The following is a 19555-nucleotide window of genomic DNA, read 5'->3' on the forward strand; positions in this document are numbered from 1 at the left end:
GAATTATTGCTCTGAAACTGAACTCTGCCTTTAGGCACCAGCTTCATCCATTACACTTGCAATGCTCTGCACGGAAATGTAAGTCGTCCTCCCAAAATGTGGAACACAGGGAATAGAGAAAAACAGAGTTTTAAATTATTTAAGAGTTGATTTGGTTTATAAGGAAGTTATTTTAAACAGAAATAGACTGAAAGAAGTGTAGGCCTATAATGAAATACTAGTCATTCATATGCATGCTTTATTCTTACATATTGTACAGTTGGTAAGCCTAAACACAATGAAATGTGAACAGCTATACTTTGTTTCACAGTAGCACCAGTAAAGTGTGTAACTAACTGCCTCAATGAGCGACTCCATTGTCCTGCCGTTTCAAGATGAATCATTCCACCGTTGCTTTCGACTTTGGCCCAATACAGGAGGCATGTTGTGTTTATTCCTAATACTGTCTGCAGATACTGTCTGCAGATACTGTCTGCAGATACTGCATTTACAAAATACATCCCTGCCACCATTCACCAATAACCCTGTGATCAGCTAAGCAGCCTGATATTGATCTTATGCCACCAGGTACAATAGTAATATAAACTGGCTGTGGATTAACCCGACTGCCCACAGAGGTCTGAGGTCAGAACACACCATTGCTGTTGGTGTAAATCGAGCTATAGATCTGCAAACAGTATCCCACTGTGTCTACCTACAGTGCAAATAGACATGAGTTCAGTTATTCTGAGGCACAATGAACAATATGTACCATTTTACAGTTTAAGAGGCTTTTTCATCCAATTTTGTGCCTGAGATATTTTGGAGATGAATTGTAGCCATGCATTAAAAGAAAAATGGAGGAGCAGTAAAGTGCATGAGCCAAGGGAGAGGGAAAGATAAGCTACATCACTTGTCATCGCTCAAATTGAGTCAACAGAACCATTATTGATGTGTTCTGTTTTTAGCATTAATGGACCCCAACCCGGCAGACATCCTCATGCATCAAAGTAGATGTGGAAGTTAATATGAAGTGGGTTGTTCTTTTACTTTATTCCTTTGATCTCATCCCTGATTAATAGTGTACAGTATGTGAGTTAACACACACCCTTGTCCTGGGTCCAGGGCGATGGCCCGAGGATGCTCCATGCCGCCTGCGATCAGTGTGGTCCGCATATCCCCAGTCAGCTTGGCCACCTCAATCTGGTCCAGGTTGCTGTCGATCCAATATAGATTCCCTGCAATCCAGTCCACAGCCAGGCCCTCCGGAGTGGCCAAGCCATGCTGGATGACCACCTCGATCCCTGTCACTCCTGAAACAACAACCACACCCTCATCACCGACTGTCCCCTGTCTCTTTACAAGACTGGCTAATGATGCATTCAACTCAGTCAGAAATGTTACCCCATCGAGGGATTGGTTTGTTTGCTCCCTATGAAGCCCCATTTTCTGGGGAGAAACCCAAGCAAACACTGGAGGAGAACGCATTGACATAAAAGGAGATTGTATCCTCTAGCGTTCCATTAAACATAAAAGGTTTTCCCAGGCTGTCTATAATCCAGCTGTTTACAATTATCCTCCGCTGCTGGAGCCTTTGTGGAAGACTTAGAAAAGGGGGAAATAGGTACAGCAGTGGGACAGTAGTGGGATCCATTCTACAGCCCCACAGAGGATGATGAGGGAAAGAGTGCTTGCAGCAGCGCAAAATACAGCGCAGCAAAAAAAAAAAACTTGTAATTCATCACACTCTTAGGAGAGTATAAAAGAGTATACATTATAACACTATAACAGTAGATGACTCTCGTGACTCTGTATTTGCCATTACCCAACTAAACAATTCCTCAATGGGGAATGGGATGAAAAAGACAGCATCAGCTCCTTGTATTAGTATCTTAGTAGAACAAAACTCAGACCATGACAGTATCTGATCACACAGTATGTACCAGTGGTGTGTCTAAAAGTTCAATTTCAGCTTGGGATTGGGATGGGAAGGGAAGTCACTTCACTCTTCCACCTATCACACAACAGTGTACAGATCTAGTGTGTGTACCTCCAGAGTCTGACAGCCTTCCCCTATAGATCTTATCCTCCACCACATCTGTCCAGTAGAGCAGACTGCGATTAAAGTGGAAGTCGAGCGCAATGGTGTTCCTCAGCCCTGGCACCAACAGACTGTAGTCCCGCTTGTGAAGGTCTATCCGTCTTATCTCATGTCGGATAGAGAAGATGATGAACGCCTCGAAGGGATCTGGTCAAGGAGAGAGACGGAGACAGAACATCTTCAAACTGAAACGATGCCACAACAACACCAGGGAAATGATTTGAAATGGTACCATTAGCTGAGGACGCACGCACGCACGCAATTATGCACCCCTCCAGAGAATTCTAGACACAACAGTACGGTACTCTAAAGCAAAGTATGTGTCATGCACACATTAAAAATAATATCCTAACCACAATAATATCCAGACACTTTTTTTCTATATACTGTATATAAGACAACAACAATAAGACAAACAAAAAAGACAAGCAGCTGTTGGGACATTAATAGGGACATTAAAGATGTATTTGTCATAAATATTTATAATGTTACACCTACAACATGCTCTGAGGAGGCATAAAACGTCACTTTAAATTCAAGAACACCTTTGTCACGATTAAATGAGGTTTTTTGTTTCTGCATACACAATTTGATTTATGTAAGAAGAAATACAATTTTCATGTGTTCCTATACAGGAAATTGCACCTTTTCCGACTTTAACATGAGATTAGCACTGCAACTGTCATCAATCTTTGAGGGAAATAGAGAGGCTTGTAGTCACACCGAGGTTCATAAATCTGAAAATGACACATGTAGAGTGGCCCTTTACAAGCAGTGCTGAGGCAATACCACAAACATCCATGCAATTACTCAAATTACAAGGGTTATCTCTTATGATGCAAAACTGTTGACAAAACTCTGTGATTGTATGAACTGATTATATGAACTGTACGTTGTGAATGGGGGGGGGGTTCCTTCATTCTGTGTCAGTACAGATGGGAAAAGACAGGATTCAGTGTGCAGACACCCTTTAGATTTTAACTTGATGGAATTCAAACTGACAGTACCCTAAATCACCATCTTTTGCCATTCTCTGCACCTCCTTTCCACTTATCAAGAACTACCCACAAAGATGCAGTGAACACATTTCAATATTTTTTACTCCCCAATGCTTCAATTGTCTACAGCTCCAACTCAGTATATGCTAAAATGTGCAAGTGCAAGCTCTGTTCTGTTTGTGTGAAAAATAACACTGCTGTAGCAATACTGTACGCACACACACACACGCACGCACGCACGCACGCACGCACGCACGCACGCATGCACACAAACACAAACACACACACACACACACACACACACACACACACACACACACACACACACACACTCACACACACACAAACACACACAAACAACACGTACACTGTGTTACCCATTGTGTTACAGTACCTGTGCTGTGGCAGCTGTCTCCGTCAGGGTCCAGCCTCCAGCCTGGGTAGCAGGAACACTTGACTGTGGTCTTGTACTGCTCACACACCTGGCTACATTTCAGGTGGTTGCTGCAGTAGTCCACTGCCTCACAAGTCCTGTTGTTAGAGTCCAGATGGAGCCCAGGGGGGCAGGAGCAGACCACCCCCTTCCCTGGTACCACCGTGCACTGATGGCTGCAGCCCCCCTTCGCCACCAAACACTTATCTAGGGAGTGGAAAGATGGGACAGGAACTAAGAACCTGAAGGCTACAGTAGACTGGATGAGATTGTTTTAAAAAGGGCACTGGGCAGATAATGGAGTGTGAGACCCATATGCAGGCCCTTAAATGCAGGTCAGCAAAATGTCAGGAACAACGTGTTGGTCATATGCTGTACAATATGCTGCATTATTAAAGAGTGAATGAATGCAAATCATCACAGGATTAGAGTGGATGTTTTTGAAAACTGGTATAAGAATAACACCGTCAGTTTCGCTCCAAGCCAGAGATTGGCAAGTCAAGTGTGATGATGGAATTTTTCCACTGCATATCCAACACACGGAAAGCTATTACATAATGTAAGAGGCGCCACAGTTGATTTGGTTCTCTGTGGTGTGATCTGAGGGATGAGGCCTTTATTACTGCCAGATCTTCAAAACAAGATGGAAACTGAAAGTTGTGCACTAGTCTTTTCAAAACTGATTAGTAGAGAAGAAAAACATGAATAACTTTTCGGTGAGCTCCGCTTTTACTTTCCCCCTCTCTCTCTCAGGTCTGTTATGGAAGGCTTTTCTCTGAGGCACCTGGCTTTTGTTAGAGATGGCCAGGTCCAGATGAAAAAGCATACTGGTGAAAATGACACTGGTCCAGGGTCTCTCCATGATTAAGACCTTCTTGGCACAGACAACAAAGGATTGAATTTTTCTCTCCAGGGTGCCCCTGCCTATACAGAGGAGTGTGAATGCTCCCACGGGTTACAGCAGGTTGAACGTGTCCTGCTGAGCTGGCTCAAATCAATCAGGCCCTCAAGGTCCTCCAGTATGACCTAATTGGCTATGAGCTGGCAGTGCAGTGTGGGCCTTTTTTTTCTTCTTTTTTTTTAAAGAAGTAACACATAGACACCGGGGTTCTGTGGGCCCCCGTGAGGGTTGGTTAGTGATTCTATGAAATGAACCACAATGTTTACACTGTTCACTCAGACGGATTAGACATCTCCTACTATTCACATGAGACCTTTCCTCCCTCCGATGGGCCTTGGACAAACACTTCCACGTTCCCAATCATTCCCTTTGGTCTCTGAATCCACACATGTCGTCAAGTCCTCATGGTCTCAAGGCTTTGGGAATTAATAGATATATAACAATACTCCATAGGGAAAGGCAGTGTTGACTCTGACACATCTTAAGCATGTATTTAAGCAATAACACACAAGAAGGTGTGCTATACTGTGTCGTGGATATGGGAATGGCTGTGATGTGGTCACAGCATGTCGAGCATCACAGCCGTTCCAATATCCTAGAGGGTGTTATTGCTTAAATAGATCCTAGAGATGTGTCTAACAGCAACAATTCAGACAACAAGCTATGGTGCTAGTGGGGTTTTTTCGTGATATATTGTATTGGTTCATACCCTCCACCTATACAAGTAGTTCATAAAACTATTACCGTAATTAGGGACGCAGGTTTGTTGATAGTTCTGGAATACATGAAATATCACCATAGTTAGGGACATAGGTTGGTTGATAGTTCTGGAATGCATGATCTAATATGATTGGCAAGACAACGCAGTAAACACATCTATATCTGGCTGCTTATAAAAGCTAACTAGCCAGTTTGGAATTTGAGTGTAACAGCAAAAGACAAACCGTGAATGATCCATTATTGCAAAAACAACCATGAATGATCCATTATTGTCAGAATCCCTTCCATTGGTCTAGCAACATTTTCATTATTGAAAAAAGCTTTTTAAAAAAGCAACAATATCCTGAACAGCGTCTATGGCATATGTACACACATTGCCAGTGAACGTGATGAGGTAGCAGTGCTGATATAGTGGATATCGGACCAATCACAATGCTTGATTTGATCAACCCGTTGTATAAGCTATTTTATGAGTTGGGAAATGAAACACAGAGTTAGCGAAACGGATACACCACACTGGCACAGGGAAATACCTGTAAATCTGTCTATGAAGACAAAAAGGAAATGCTTAAACATATCACTTCTTCTGACAGTAAACACAGGCTTTATATAGCCTTCTACAAAAACTCTGCCAAGACCACAGACTAATCACAGACTGTTTGAGTACAGTACATATTACATTCTCCTTACCACAGAAAGGCCCTTCATCAGACTGGTCGGCACAGTCCACCTTGCCGTTGCAGATCTTCTCTGGGGACAGGCAGGTGGAGGTGTCATTGGCACAGGGGTGTTTGGGGGGCTTACAGACAGATGACTCACAGGACTCCTCATCTGAGCGGTCATCACAGTCGATATCCCCATCACACACCCAGCTCTTGGTGATGCACTTCCCTATAATGTGACACACATGGAGGCGTAAGGAGACAGAAAAGATGACAGCCCTCAGAACCAAACGCAATTATCAGCTGCCGCCTCTAGGAATGGAGCCTTATGGGAATAAAGTGGCAGCTTGATAGTCGGTATTCAGCAGTCTACATTACATCTGCATTACCATTGAACAAAAGTAACCTGAAAACAACGTTTCATGTGGGAGTGACAGCAGTAAGTCAATTCGTCTGAAGATCACACTTACACAGCCCACACTCAGGTAATCAAATCAGAGGCAAGCTGGTTCAATTTAACTGGGTTCAATGATCAATCAAACTGAAGTGATTTGTTTGATTAAATATCGAATTTGAGGATTGTCTTTCATACAATTACTAATTCAAATACATTCATACAGTATAATAGAAGCAAAGGCTACTCCTTCACATTGAGTTATTTTTAAATGTCAAGCTTCCTGTATGGAGCCCACCAACAACAAACACTGGCTCCGTTCTGTGGTAAGCGCTCCACTTCATGTGAAAATCCACAGCAGATCAATACAGGCTCCTGATACCTGCTCACAGGGGTAATCTGAAATTCCCCTCCTCACCATGTGAATTACAAAGAGCCAGGTGGAACCACCGTAGGGGATGAAGGAGACGGCACAAATATGCCAGGAATTATCATCTTTAATGCAGACTGTGTGAAGCCTGGAAAGCAGAGCATCCCAATTTAGAGTCCTTCGATCACAACGGTATCACATGGAGAATAGATTCACTGGTTTGCATTTTGCAGGAAGGGAGGAAGTCTGTAATGCAAATTCATGATCTATGATATACGAGAATGAGGCTAGTGGGATTAGTGTGGATAATGCCATAAACACATACACAGTCTTTGAGCTATTTGGTGTTTGTCAACTGCATCATATGAGATGATAGAATCATAGCAGTGATTGTCCAAAATAACGCGTGTGCTGCGGCTACACAAACCCGCTCACGCTACAGTATAGCCTGCTAGTGATGTCATTACCTGTGTCTTTACAGGTGAACTTAGCCTTGGGGTCACACATCCTCTTGGTGCCCTCGCACACCCCCTCATCACTCCCATCCTCACAGTCTTTGTCCCCATCACACCTCCATCTCTCTGGGATGCAGGTTCCATCTGTACTGCAGTGAAACTCCTCCCCACTGCACTCGATGACAGGAGGCAATGCTGCAAGCACAAATATACTACAATAACCATTTTGAGACTGTCAAAGGTGTTCCACTGTGGGAGGAAAAGAAAAAAACATTTAACATGGTCGGTCATTCAGTAATGGCTGTGAATTTGAATGACCATCTGGCTAATCATGCTAAACATGCTCTGTGAAACAGACTCTTTGTGCTTAACCACTTTGACATTGCCAAGAAAAATGTTTTTACTTCTGAAAAGATATGTTTGATGCTCAAATGCCAAAGATCATAAGTATTTCGAAACAGTCAGGGCCGAGCCAGAGTGGTTGCCCCTGGGGAGGACCAAAAGCGGACTCTGTAGAAAGGGAAAGGGCTGGAGCTCGCATCAGAAGATGGTTTGATGAATAGCTTCCTCATTTTAGTGACAAGCTAGTGAGCTGAGAGTCTTTCAGGGCCCCGGCTCCGGCTTTCTGAGGTAATTATAACAGATTAAAAGATTCAGATCTTGATGGTTGTACTCTTGTGAACAGAGATGAGATTAGATCAGCCGAGCGTGAGCTTGAAGACTTAAGGACATTAGACCAGGCCAATTAATAGTTGCTTTGAACCTGTCATTAGCATCTTAGTCTTTACACTGATTTGAATAGCAAATTGAATAATTGATACGCTCATTGTTGCATGTGTCATAATGAGGGGAATCAGCCGTCCCGCACAAGCGAATGTAAACATATAGGCCTATTCTTGGTATAACACAAAATACTGTAGGCTACATTCATGTGACAAAATAAGGGTTGACTGTATTCAACAGTTAATTTTAAATAATGAGTTTATGATATATCAACGTTGTGCTTTCTTACCAGCCCCAGCACCTCCACAGGTGGTGTTCTCATCACTGAAGTCTCCACAGTCATTGTCCCCATCGCAGGCCCAGTGGTCTGGGATACAGCGGCCACTGGAGCACTGGAACTGGGTGTTGGAGCAGGAGTGGACACAACCCACCTCATCACTACCGTCTCCACAGTCATCATCTGGGGACACACAGGAGAGAGGGATGTCAAGGTTGCTGGTTGAGGATGAATGAATGAATTAATTAATAAATGAATGCATGAAAGGAATAAATTGTGGAGTACATTATGCGAGCACAAGATACAAGCAAAATCCAAAGTATAGCATATAAACAGGCATTTACCTGAATCACAGTGCCACTTCACACTGATGCATCTCCCATTGGAACAAGTGAACTGGGTGAGGGGCTCACAAGTTGGGAACGCTGCAGACATGAAGGCAAAGAGACAGTCAACAGGCTCTAAACCCCAAATACAATGTACTATTAGAAATGTTAATGAAAGTAAAAACAATAACTGCCACTAATTTGTTACATGACTGAGGTTCCAATGCAATATCAGAATTAGAGGTGTTTACAGCTGGAAAAAAGACAAATCCTACAGTACACGTGGTTCCTTCATGCACATTGTCATTTAGTGTTATCGGGAAATCTAAGTTGTACCAATACTGCATACTGTACACATTCTGAGTGAACCCGCAGTGTGGTCTGCCTTTAATCAAATTAATTAGGTCCTTTATTAATGCAGGTCTGCCTATTCGTGGGATGAATATTTCCTTTAAAGTGTTTCTACAGTGTAGTCCTGATGCCAAATACACATCGCTGTTTTTTTTTTTCTATGTCTAAGTGAACACTTGGCACACTTATAATGAACTTGGTGAGTAATACATCGACCTGAATAACTGTGTTATTGAATAACTTCATGATCCAAGCAGAAACATTATTTTGGTGTAAGGGGATGTGACATTACTGTAACGTGTGAATAATAATCCAGATTTTTTTATATGAAAAGGAAATTGAATAAAAAATGCTAAGCAAAGAATGAGATTCTGCCTGACAGTAATTAGAATGTGCTTTTATTTCTAATTTTAATCAAAAGTCTAATTTTATTGCTGAGAGACATTCTCTGTAAAATTTGTAGTCAAAAGGATATCCTTGAGCCCCTTATCAACAGCCATAATGTCTTAACTAACTATATTTCTCAACATGTAAGTATGTTGCTGTCATAAATGAATTCTCTTGCAAGTTAAATAAAGTGCCTCAATACCTCAGTGGATATTATGCTAAACACATGGAAATTCATGGAAATATGCCTAACGAATATGCTAATACCGTAGGTGTAGCATTCAAGTGTTGCTGTTGTAAATGGCACCCTGCATTTTCATGCCCCTTTTGGACAGGACATTATGTATGTTCTTGAAGAAAATAAAGATGCTGTCTTTCAAGTAGTAGGAGACCTCATCTACAAGTCTAATAAATGCTGAAAACATATTCACAGTCTGATCAAGACTCACTAATTTAGTCAATGCAGAACTGGAGAACGGCATATTTTGGTCTTACAAAAAACACTAAACACCAAATTAAGTTTGAGACGGGGAAAAACATCATAGGTCCCCACTCCCCAGATGTTTTTCTTTGGGTTAATCCAAATAATGTAGAGAACGCCTCTGCGGAAACGCTTTAATCAATGACGGTAGCGACAAAACCAAAGCAACATAACAAACTGCATCCCCAGTGGGAGTTCTGCACCATAGCTTAGTGCTTTAGTGGGAAAGTCAAAACAAGCAGGCACGTTGACAGACAGTGACTACGCTAGCTGCTGAAAATAAATTAACACCTCTGTAATTAACCAACATCTGCTCCTTAATTCTTACCGTGTGGTCAAGGAGTCACTGCCAGTCACAGTTTACTCCCACTACCATTGATGGCGGCAAAACATTCCATCCACTGAATGGCAGAGCGTGTATATGGTCTCGACAACATAGTGTTGCATTCGTATTCTCATCACATGCTCCACAGGCTTTGAGTTAACTAGACAATTTTGAAGTGTTCACATATTGGAAGGCTCAAGGTTTATTGACTTTTGTTTGAACTTCAAGACTACATTTAGAGTCTTTGGAACACCTACCTTGGGCATTTGTTAAGCCACTGCATGTTTATCACACAAATATCTGCTTTATTTTCCTCAAAGGAATCCATCTTACCGACAGCATCCGTCTGGTTGGAGTTTAACACTCATTAAAAATGAATACTGACATCCATAAATAATGGTACTTTCAAGTCAACTGAGAGTCTGGCTTAACATACAATATGACAACTACAAAACTTCTGACAAACAAAATTCAAATTAGCATCAATCTCCAGAGTTGTGCCACCACAGAGCTTCAGGTGTTTAAAACCCACAGTAGCTGCAGAGAAGCAATGCGGTGGAACTCCTACAGAGCCGTAATGCCTGAGGAAGCTCAGACAACAGTATGGGAGAGAATATGTTTTTGCAGCGCAGCTTGATTATGATTGAATGAAGCCGAGCATGAACTTTAATTACTGCTTACACCCTGGCTGTTTGTGACTGTGTACCGAAGCAGCTTAGGACACACAAAGGAAGGGAGGCTGAGACGATATAACACTATGCAGCATTTGGCATCTTTACCACACACAGTGATGAGAGGGGAGGATTCAAAAGCCTTTTAAAAATGTGTTTTCCATTTCTTTACACATCTTTAGTAATTTGACATTTTCCACCCCACATCAGTACAGTATTGAACATATTTTACAATCCTTTAAATTGAAGTGGCACAAAGTAAAGTATAAGGTATAAGGAAAGATGCACAGCATGAAACTATCTATTCAGTAGAAACCAACAACAATTCAGATAGATTGTATAATACTGCTGAGACTATGTTATAAAACATTTAATCGTTAATGCTAGAAGTCTAATTTGGCACCACCTTTCCCATATCAGTAAGTGATTGCTCAGCGTCAGACCCAGATGACACAGTGCTATTTAATAATTCAAGTCACTTATACAGTTGTTACATTGCAGAGAAAAAACTGTGTTTTACACAGCCATTTCCTCTGAGCTATTGTGAGTGGAATTTCCTTTCGTTTGCTGTCAGAGTTGGCGGATGTGGTCAGTTTCAAACTCACTGAAAGTACTATAAAGGCCTCTCCTAAAAATTATGCTTTCCTTTCCTATTCTAATTCTAGTAAAAACATAACATGGCCTCCCAGAGGGAGTGTGTGTATTCATATCCTGTGTGTTATTGTGAGGTATTCTTAGTGTGAAGAATCCTCCAGAGAGCAGAATCAAACTCACCACAAGAGGATGTCTCATCGGACATGTCTCCGCAGTCATCATCCCGATCACAGCGCCATGCCTGGGGGATGCAGCGGCCGTTCCGACAGGAGAACTGGTTGGGCTGACAGGGCTGGGCTGAGACAGCGAAGACCACATGTAATTCAATCACATGTGTGTCAAGGCTAGACCTCCACAGCCTTCGAATGATCACTGCATCATATGTATGCCAACCACAGCCCAGCACAGTTAGCTGATCCCTCGAGCACATGTACAACACATATATTACAACGATAGAAAATGTGTAGGACTCCTACATGAACTCCCAGCCACATACTCTATTTCCATGACAGACATGCATGAATAGCACACTAGTGATCTCCTGCTGCTGTCTAACATGCATGTCAATCTGATGACACGGCAACATTTATCACTCCCACTAACACCCATTGATTGATCTTCTGAGGCAACAAGCAAAAAAAAAAAGAAGCACAGCTGGCAACTTGCTAGGTGTTAAGGGAAATAAAAAAACTGAGGGTCAGACATAAGTGATACTGACATTAACTCAATAGCAGGAAAAGTCGCCTCTTGAGAGAGCTAAAACTTCTTTGATTCGAGGGTATGCTTTCACATGATGGGATAGATCACACTATACTGTAGCTGTTCCAAGGCCGTAAGATATGACAAAGAATGTTTGACTGCACAGTATGCTGCCTGATGCTTTGATGTACCGACAACCATCTGTAGTTAAGGGGTTTTAGGCAAAAACTGCAAGGATTTGGTGTACTTTAAAGCTTACAATTACTTTTAACATCACATAAAGGCCTATAACTCTCAGGGAAATGCACTCTGTTAATTAATTTCAAATCTCAAAAGATACCATAGAAAGCTGAACAACACAAAGTCATTGCTGGATAGCAGATATCAGGAAATGCAGAGAGAAAACAGCAGTTACCTGAACATGTGATGTTGGATTCATCTTCATTGTTACCACAGTCATTGGTTCCATCACAGAGCCATCGTTTAGGGATGCAGCGATTGTTGTTGCACTTGAACTGCTCAGTGGGACAGCTGTGGTTGTCTGGAACAGACAAAGATACTCTTGTCACCTTAGCAAGATTCTGTGTTTTAACATTTCTTAGTTGAATTCATTCACACCTGAATTTCAAGATGTTGGAGATAACTGTGGACATGAAGAAGTCTTCGGACTTCTGAAGTCAAACTTTGTCCTGATGAAAATCAGAGGTACTGTACCAACCACACAAAATGAATGATAGAAGTATGCTGTACAGCGGGGACCTGAATCAAAAAATTGCCCAAACCTTGTTAGAGGTCCATTAAACTATATGACATCCCAGCAGAGAGGATAATTGATTTTGCAATTCTGATAATTTTGGCAGAGGCTTATATTATAGTATTTTTCTGTTAAAAAATGAGTCAGCATTCAACCGTCTAACATGGTGTTTATCTTATCGATTTACTCAAGAGTAAATTCTCTTCTAAGTGTAGGAGGGATACGGCAGGGAGGGTAGAGTTGAGGAATGTTATTCACCCGCTTTGTATCAATGACAAGATAAAAGTTGATTGCAAGAAAAAAATCTACTTTTTAAATGTGTGCATGCGTGTGTGTGTTTGTGTTTGTATGTGTGTGCTAAGGTGTGTGTGTGTGTGTGTGTGTGTGTGTGCGTGTGTGTGTGTGTGTGTGTGTGTGTGTGTGTGTGTGTGTGTGTGTGTGTGTGTGTGTGTGTGTGTGTGTGAAGAATAAAGAATACACACGGCAGCTATGGGCCTCCTCGTCACTTCCATCCAGACAGTCATCGTCTCCGTCACACTTCCATGACGCACGTATGCAGTGGTAATTACCACACTGAAACTCATCGCTCTTACAACGCTGTGGCTCCAATCCTCCCGTAGAGACTTCAGAAAGAAAAATACATGAGAGAAATCAACCAGGGTGGAATCAATTTGATTCAAATACACAACACTGAAATCTAAAAAAAGGCTTTTGATAAACAACCATGTTGTATAGCACTTGCATTGCAGTAAACACGATTGCAGTGACAAATTCATTGCTTGATCCTACCTGAACAGGTGACATTGTTTTTCTCCAGGACCTGGTTGTCAGCACAGGCACACACCCTCCCTCCTGGGATGGCAAGGCAAAGGGTACTACAGCCCCCATAATTCACTCTGCATGCATTGTCACCTGGAGACATATGACAGACTGATGACTGCTCACCTCAAATCACCTGCCCTAAAGCACATACTGGATTTGTCATGAGTTCCTGTTGTTTTGTTGTCTTTCGTTTCACTGAGCAGTGGTGCAGAGGTCAGTGTAAAGTAATGCACATCAAATATCTCCTTAATACAAAACCCATTTCCTGTTCTCGAGGGATGTGCCAGGTGCTTGCCTCATCATCTATAACCACATGTCAAATGAATTATTGGGAACATTGTTGAGGAGAGCTATTTGACATTTTTATCCTTTCAGAGGAATAATTTGTCTTTTGGACAAAGCCAACCATTCTCAGGGGATGGAAGGAAAAAAAAAATGTTTGTGAAGAAACTGTCACTTACAAAGTTGAGGCATGGAGACCATTGTCGGTTTCATTTAGTGTAAGGTCCAAAGGCAGTGCCTGAGCCAATGTGATAAAAGCCTCTGTTTTATGAGAGCCAATCAGTAATACTCAGGGGATGGGGTGGCCCAATTAATCTCTTTGGTGACACAAACTTTGGAAGAATGGCTAGTCGAATGCTTGCCTCATGCTGGGAATTAGGCTTTCTCTACAGCACAGCCACCATTTTTCATAATCACATGCTTGCATGTGCACACGCACTCCTACATTCCTAATCAGAAAAATGCATCGTTTGTATGTGAAATTATAGAATGGTTAAATTAATAGTGAAAGCAGTGAATCGGCTCAAAGTGCCCCTTTATCTTAGTCCATTGATCGTGAAGTCGTTACATAGCCGAGATCCTCCCTCTGTTTGTGAGAGTGTATAACCATGAACATACCTCCCGCTTGCTCAACACATGCAGAGCAGCAGAATAGTCTAAACACTGCTTTACCTCAGTTTTGCCGGATAACAAGAGCACCTCCTGCTTCAAGGCCCTACAGTTCTCCACCATCAACCATGCGTACCATGTGCCTCTGCTAGCTATTCATCTATGACTTCTAACAGCACAAATCCATCATCATTCACCATAGCAGTCTGTTGAGTCAGAACTCAATGTAAAATTGCTGCCACAGTGAATTTATGCGACAAATCATGACATGAAGTTTGACTCAAATTGAGTATACTGTATAGAATATGCTAAGTCGCAGTTGCAGTTGCAGTTATAAGGTAGCACCCACTACATTTCTGATGGTATGGTTAAGTGATGGCCGATGTGTGAGGGGGTAAAGGCAGGCGGACCTTGTTGACTCTGGGCATCGTAGACACGCAGCCCAAAGAGAGGCGGCCTCTCGCTCCTCAGCAGGGTGACGTCCCCTGACGTCAGATCCAGCTGAAAGACGGAGGCGTTCATGTATTCCGTCCAGAAGATGGAATGACGGTAGTGAGAAATCCCAAATGGATGGTTTAGCTCTTTACCAGAGTAAACAACCTGTACAGAAACACAGCAAATCAAAGACCTTGGAGAGCAGGCCAGGGGAAAAGCACGTGCCTGAATTAGGGAGAAAATGTTGGTAATTGAGTGTACTTAGTTCCACTCACCATTCTTCCAGTGCCATTGAGGTGGATCTTCTCGATGTGATCGTAGTAGGCATCACACCAGTACATAGTACTAGTCCCATGGTCCAGGGTCAGGCCGTTGGGCCACAGCATGTTTGACGTGACAAATATCCGTCTGTTAGATCCATCCATCCATGCTTTCTCTATCCTCCCTATGCTGTCATTCACCTCATCTTCCTCCCAGTCAGTCCAGTACATCCAACTAAAATACACACAAAGAAACAATGTGTTTGTTATAATAGGAGCTTGACAAAAGCCCTAATGATCCATGCTAATCAGATATTAAATCTGTTTTTCAAACAAATATACAAATACAAACATAACAAACATAGCCTTCATCCGAGGCTGCGTCCTTGTTAGTGACATTATCTTTCCAGGGTGCACTCAGTTGAAGCCATATTCTCAATGGACCTGTGATATTTGAAAAGCGATTGGGTCAACGATTTGACATGATCTAGTCTGTGGTATCCATGCTTAAGGGATTTGTAGCCTCTCAGCATTACTGACTGGGCTGGGGAGCCCTTTCTGTCTCATCAATGATGGAGGCCTCGATCGCTACATGTGCAGTACATAAAACAGAATGTGATAGAGGGTGAATCAAGCTCTCTCTGTCTGTGCAAGTCATCTTCATGACCCAATGAATAATTCAACACACACACACACCGCAGCCTTCACTCTTGGCTAAAGCGGTGTAGAGCAATAGCCAAAGCAAAAGTGTGTGTTTATTTGTCTGTGTGTGTGTGTGTGTGTGTGTGTGTGTGTGTGTGTGTGTGTGTGTGTGTGTGTGTGTGTGTGTGTGTGTGTGTGTTAGACGATGGAGCGAGGGATAGAGAAAGAGAGAGAGAGATGTGATTGAGACAGTAAGTCAGCAAAGTTATTCCTTATCATGTTAACACAGACCGGAGGTGACATGCAGAGAGAGTAATATAGTGGAGAGAACAGGCCAGGGTATAAATACACATTGGAGCGTGTTTATTTCACCTGAGGAGACGAATCTTGCAGGCAGATAAAGATCATTGTGATGGATCTGATGAATGGGCAACACTCATTGGCAGCCTCTAGCACAATTTTAATAAAGCTGTGCCAACTGTCAGTGGGAGGGGCAGTGAAAAAGCTATCACTTCTCTGCTATGATAACAAAATAAATTAAACCCTCTGACAAAAGAGAATATTCAGTTTTGTGCAATATGCAGTAACTATTTTTGATGAGGAATGTTAACAGAGTCAGCATGCTGTTTGTTTTCTGTCTGTTTTAAACAGTGCCAGACCACCCACAAGTGCCCAACAACACAAAAGAGCCAGCAGCCAGCTCATTCCAATGAAACCAAATCAGCGTATATTTCTACTGTGAAAAAAAAAGGCTCCTTTTAGGACAATCGCTCTCCCTTCTTCACACAATGAAGATGATGGGCCTGGATGTGTCTCTTGTAACCAGTATCACATAGTGCCAGAGAGCTGTTCAAACTCAGTTGTCTGTGTGCATTTGCAGTGGGTCAAAGTCTGACTAGAACAAATCGTCTTGACATAAGGTTATGCCTCAGGCAGAGATATATTTCTATATATTCTTGGTATCAAAATGGGATCTCTTGATTGAAAGTAAGACATACCGTACAACTTATTTCTGTAGCCCGCATGTTTATTTGATTTAACCACAGAGCAGTTATTCTGTTACCCCTGCCGCTGTTGCCAAACTGTTGCTCAAACCTGCGATATGACAGAGCTGAATACAGTGCATTCGGAAAGTATTGAGACCCCTTCACTTTTTCCACATTTTGTTATGTTACAGTCTTATTCTAAAATGGATTCCATTCTTTTTTTTCGTCATCCATCTACACACAATACCCCATAATGACAAAGCCAAAACAGGTTTTTAGAAATGTTTGCTAATTTATTAAAAATAAAAAAAACTGATATCACATTTACATACTGTAAGTACTCAGACCCTTTGCTATGACACTCCAAATTGAGCTCAGATGCATCCCGTTTCCATTGACCATCCTTGAGATGTTTCTACGACAATGTGGAAAAAGTGAAGGGGTCTGAATACTTTCCGAAAGCACTGTATATCATAACCTACTGAAAACAAATATCCACCAACATTACAATCAATTAGTCAAAACCAGATTAATCTTTGATAGATGGTAATTCACCTTCATTTAATCATTCACCAAGAGGGACAGATTAGTAGATGATGGACATCTGTTAGACTGTTGAAAATACAGGTAATGTTGCAACGTTCACTCAGAATCAAATGTGTTGTTTTAATGATCTGCTAATATCAACAGAGAATAGCTTCACACCAGTGAACAGTTCATTTTGACCCAGCATTTATTAGGGATAGGGCACTTATTTGCTTCAATGTCATTAGTGGCCGGCTATTTTTTTGAGGCAGGTGTTTATTGGAGTTTTTGAAGCAGGTGTTTATTGGAGATTCTAACTGCAAGGCATATGGGAAACACCAGATTGCTAAATTAGTATTTTGGCAGCGGTCTCACATTATGAATTATCGCATGGAAAGACATGAAGCTACTTTCACTGAAATATCTGTTTCTCCATTAATTCTCTACCACCCACTTTAGTTCCCTCTTTCCACTGCACCAGTGAGCTCACCTGTTTAGGGGGTCCACAACGATGGCTCGGGGGTGAGACATGTCCCCCTCCAATAGAGTCTTCCTAGTTTGAGACGCTCTCTCCAGTCTGACCACACTGATAGTCTTCCTGTAACCATCATTCGTCCAGTAGAGGTTATTCCCAATCCAATCCACAGAAATCCCCTCGACATTGTCAAGATCTGCAAGATGATGAAAACCATCGACATTGTCAAGTTTTACAAGGTGATGAAAACCAATGTCAGTGTCATCCCCCCTGACTTCCCGTTCTCCTTTTTCTCAGATGTCATTTATAATTGACAATTTGGAAAGCCAAGGAACTGAACAATCAATTGCATATAGTGGCTTTTAGTGGTGCTTTTCATTTGCACCATAGTGTATCATGGTCAGTTGACACTGAATTTAGCTAAAAACTACAATCCCATAACGTCACACGTAGTTCTGATGGCAAACTGATGTCTTTCACTTTTATGTGGAAAACCACTATCTGCAACAGATTGAATACCGGCCATTTAATATTATTCACATCAATGTATAGCAATCTGAAAAGTTGCATGTTTTTTGTTTTGTTAGGCAGTTAACAACAAACAAACAAGAAAGGACTATATAAGCATGACAAGAAAGAAACCCACCATCTTTGAGGATTGTTTCCCGACTGTTTCCATCTATTTTCTGCCGACCGATGAGGAAACTGGTGGTGTCAGCAAAGTAGATGTGGCCGGATTCAGCATGGTAGTCGATAGCTCTGGGGTTGACCAGGTCCTCTATTGGCACCATGTGCTCATCGCTGGACTTAATGTTCATGTCCAGGCCTCGGATGACCCCAGGTCGCCCCTTACCGTAGAACAGGAAAAGATCGTTTTTGGGTTCTACAAGACGGAAACAGGAAGGGATCTTTACTCTTACTGTCAATTAATTGGTGTAATTCATCAATGCTGATCCGAGCATTAAACCTCCTTACACACCACATTGTTCTAATCTGAGAGACAGGGGCAGGCTCATTTATTCACCTTAATGGAGCCAGTAATCAGTGCCAATGACTGTGACCTGTCCCTTCAATCACAGTTATGTTATATACTATCCAGGCATTTTAGCGGCATGAAAATGCTGAGGAATACTGAGACAATGGTAATGCTATAACTGCAAACTGCTGTTCCATGTAGAAAATAATCAGTGTTGAAAGGCAAACAGAGAGGCCTAAAAAGCTGAGGCAGCTCTGCTGTAGCCCTCCAGTCACTCAGGGGGTTCTGTGTGGGACCCTTGGGATCCTAAAGGAGAGAGGGGGCTACCGCAGGAGAAGCAGACCTCTCCTCACTCTCAGACTCTCAGCCCTTACCCAGGAGGCTCTGCTGCTGGGGGTGAGACCACACATGCATCACTTCAATTTATCATCCTGTGAGGGAGAGCCTGGCTACCCAGGAGACAATTAAGCATTGTATGAGACCCAGATATCAAACCCCACCGTGACTGGCTGCCGCGTGAAGAAGCACTACCATTTAGCACTGAATCTCATTAGGGCTCAGTGAAGAGCGAGCTGGTGTCATCAGAACATCTAGGAGGAGGTATAAATCAAACGTGTCACAGGGAGTCGTTTCGTTACCCCGATCGAAATGCGGTGGACCTCTGATTGTGTCATCAATTTGATCTTCTGCTTTTATTGTCAACTACACAATGTCCATGGATTGATCAGGCAAGCCAACGAATGCAGACAAACTTAAAACTCCATTATGGAAATAATGAATCAGGCAACAGACAGGTCAATAACGGGACATCATTCTCAAATGGGCCCATCTCAACCAGCGTTCATCTTCATCACTGTCTATCTGAGGCACAGAGATGTATTGGCCATGCATGGGATACCCGCTAGTCGAAAGTGACAGTTGACCTACACAATATGCATCCAC

The 19555-nt window shown here is 42.3% G+C and overlaps 1 protein-coding gene across 1 annotated transcript in view; it reads right to left on the reverse strand.

The window, feature by feature from the left end:
• The window catches only part of lrp1bb (low density lipoprotein receptor-related protein 1Bb), a gene marked incomplete at its 5' end in the record, with an annotated part of 183744 nt that overhangs the window by 73856 nt on the left and 90333 nt on the right, over positions 1-19555 (reverse strand). The window contains 15 exons of the mRNA XM_083682704.1: positions 1088-1292; positions 2030-2227; positions 3473-3718; positions 5823-6023; positions 7026-7208; positions 8026-8196; positions 8358-8438; positions 11329-11445; positions 12263-12388; positions 13084-13224; positions 13391-13513; positions 14725-14914; positions 15025-15244; positions 17653-17833; positions 18284-18520. Of these exons, the coding sequence (XP_083538830.1) occupies positions 1088-1292; positions 2030-2227; positions 3473-3718; positions 5823-6023; positions 7026-7208; positions 8026-8196; positions 8358-8438; positions 11329-11445; positions 12263-12388; positions 13084-13224; positions 13391-13513; positions 14725-14914; positions 15025-15244; positions 17653-17833; positions 18284-18520 (2620 nt within the window). The remainder of the gene's footprint in view (positions 1-1087; positions 1293-2029; positions 2228-3472; positions 3719-5822; positions 6024-7025; positions 7209-8025; positions 8197-8357; positions 8439-11328; positions 11446-12262; positions 12389-13083; positions 13225-13390; positions 13514-14724; positions 14915-15024; positions 15245-17652; positions 17834-18283; positions 18521-19555) is intronic.

This window comes from Argentina silus, assembly GCF_951799395.1.
Source record: "Argentina silus genome assembly, chromosome: 12".
Classification (NCBI taxonomy): domain Eukaryota; kingdom Metazoa; phylum Chordata; class Actinopteri; order Argentiniformes; family Argentinidae; genus Argentina; species Argentina silus.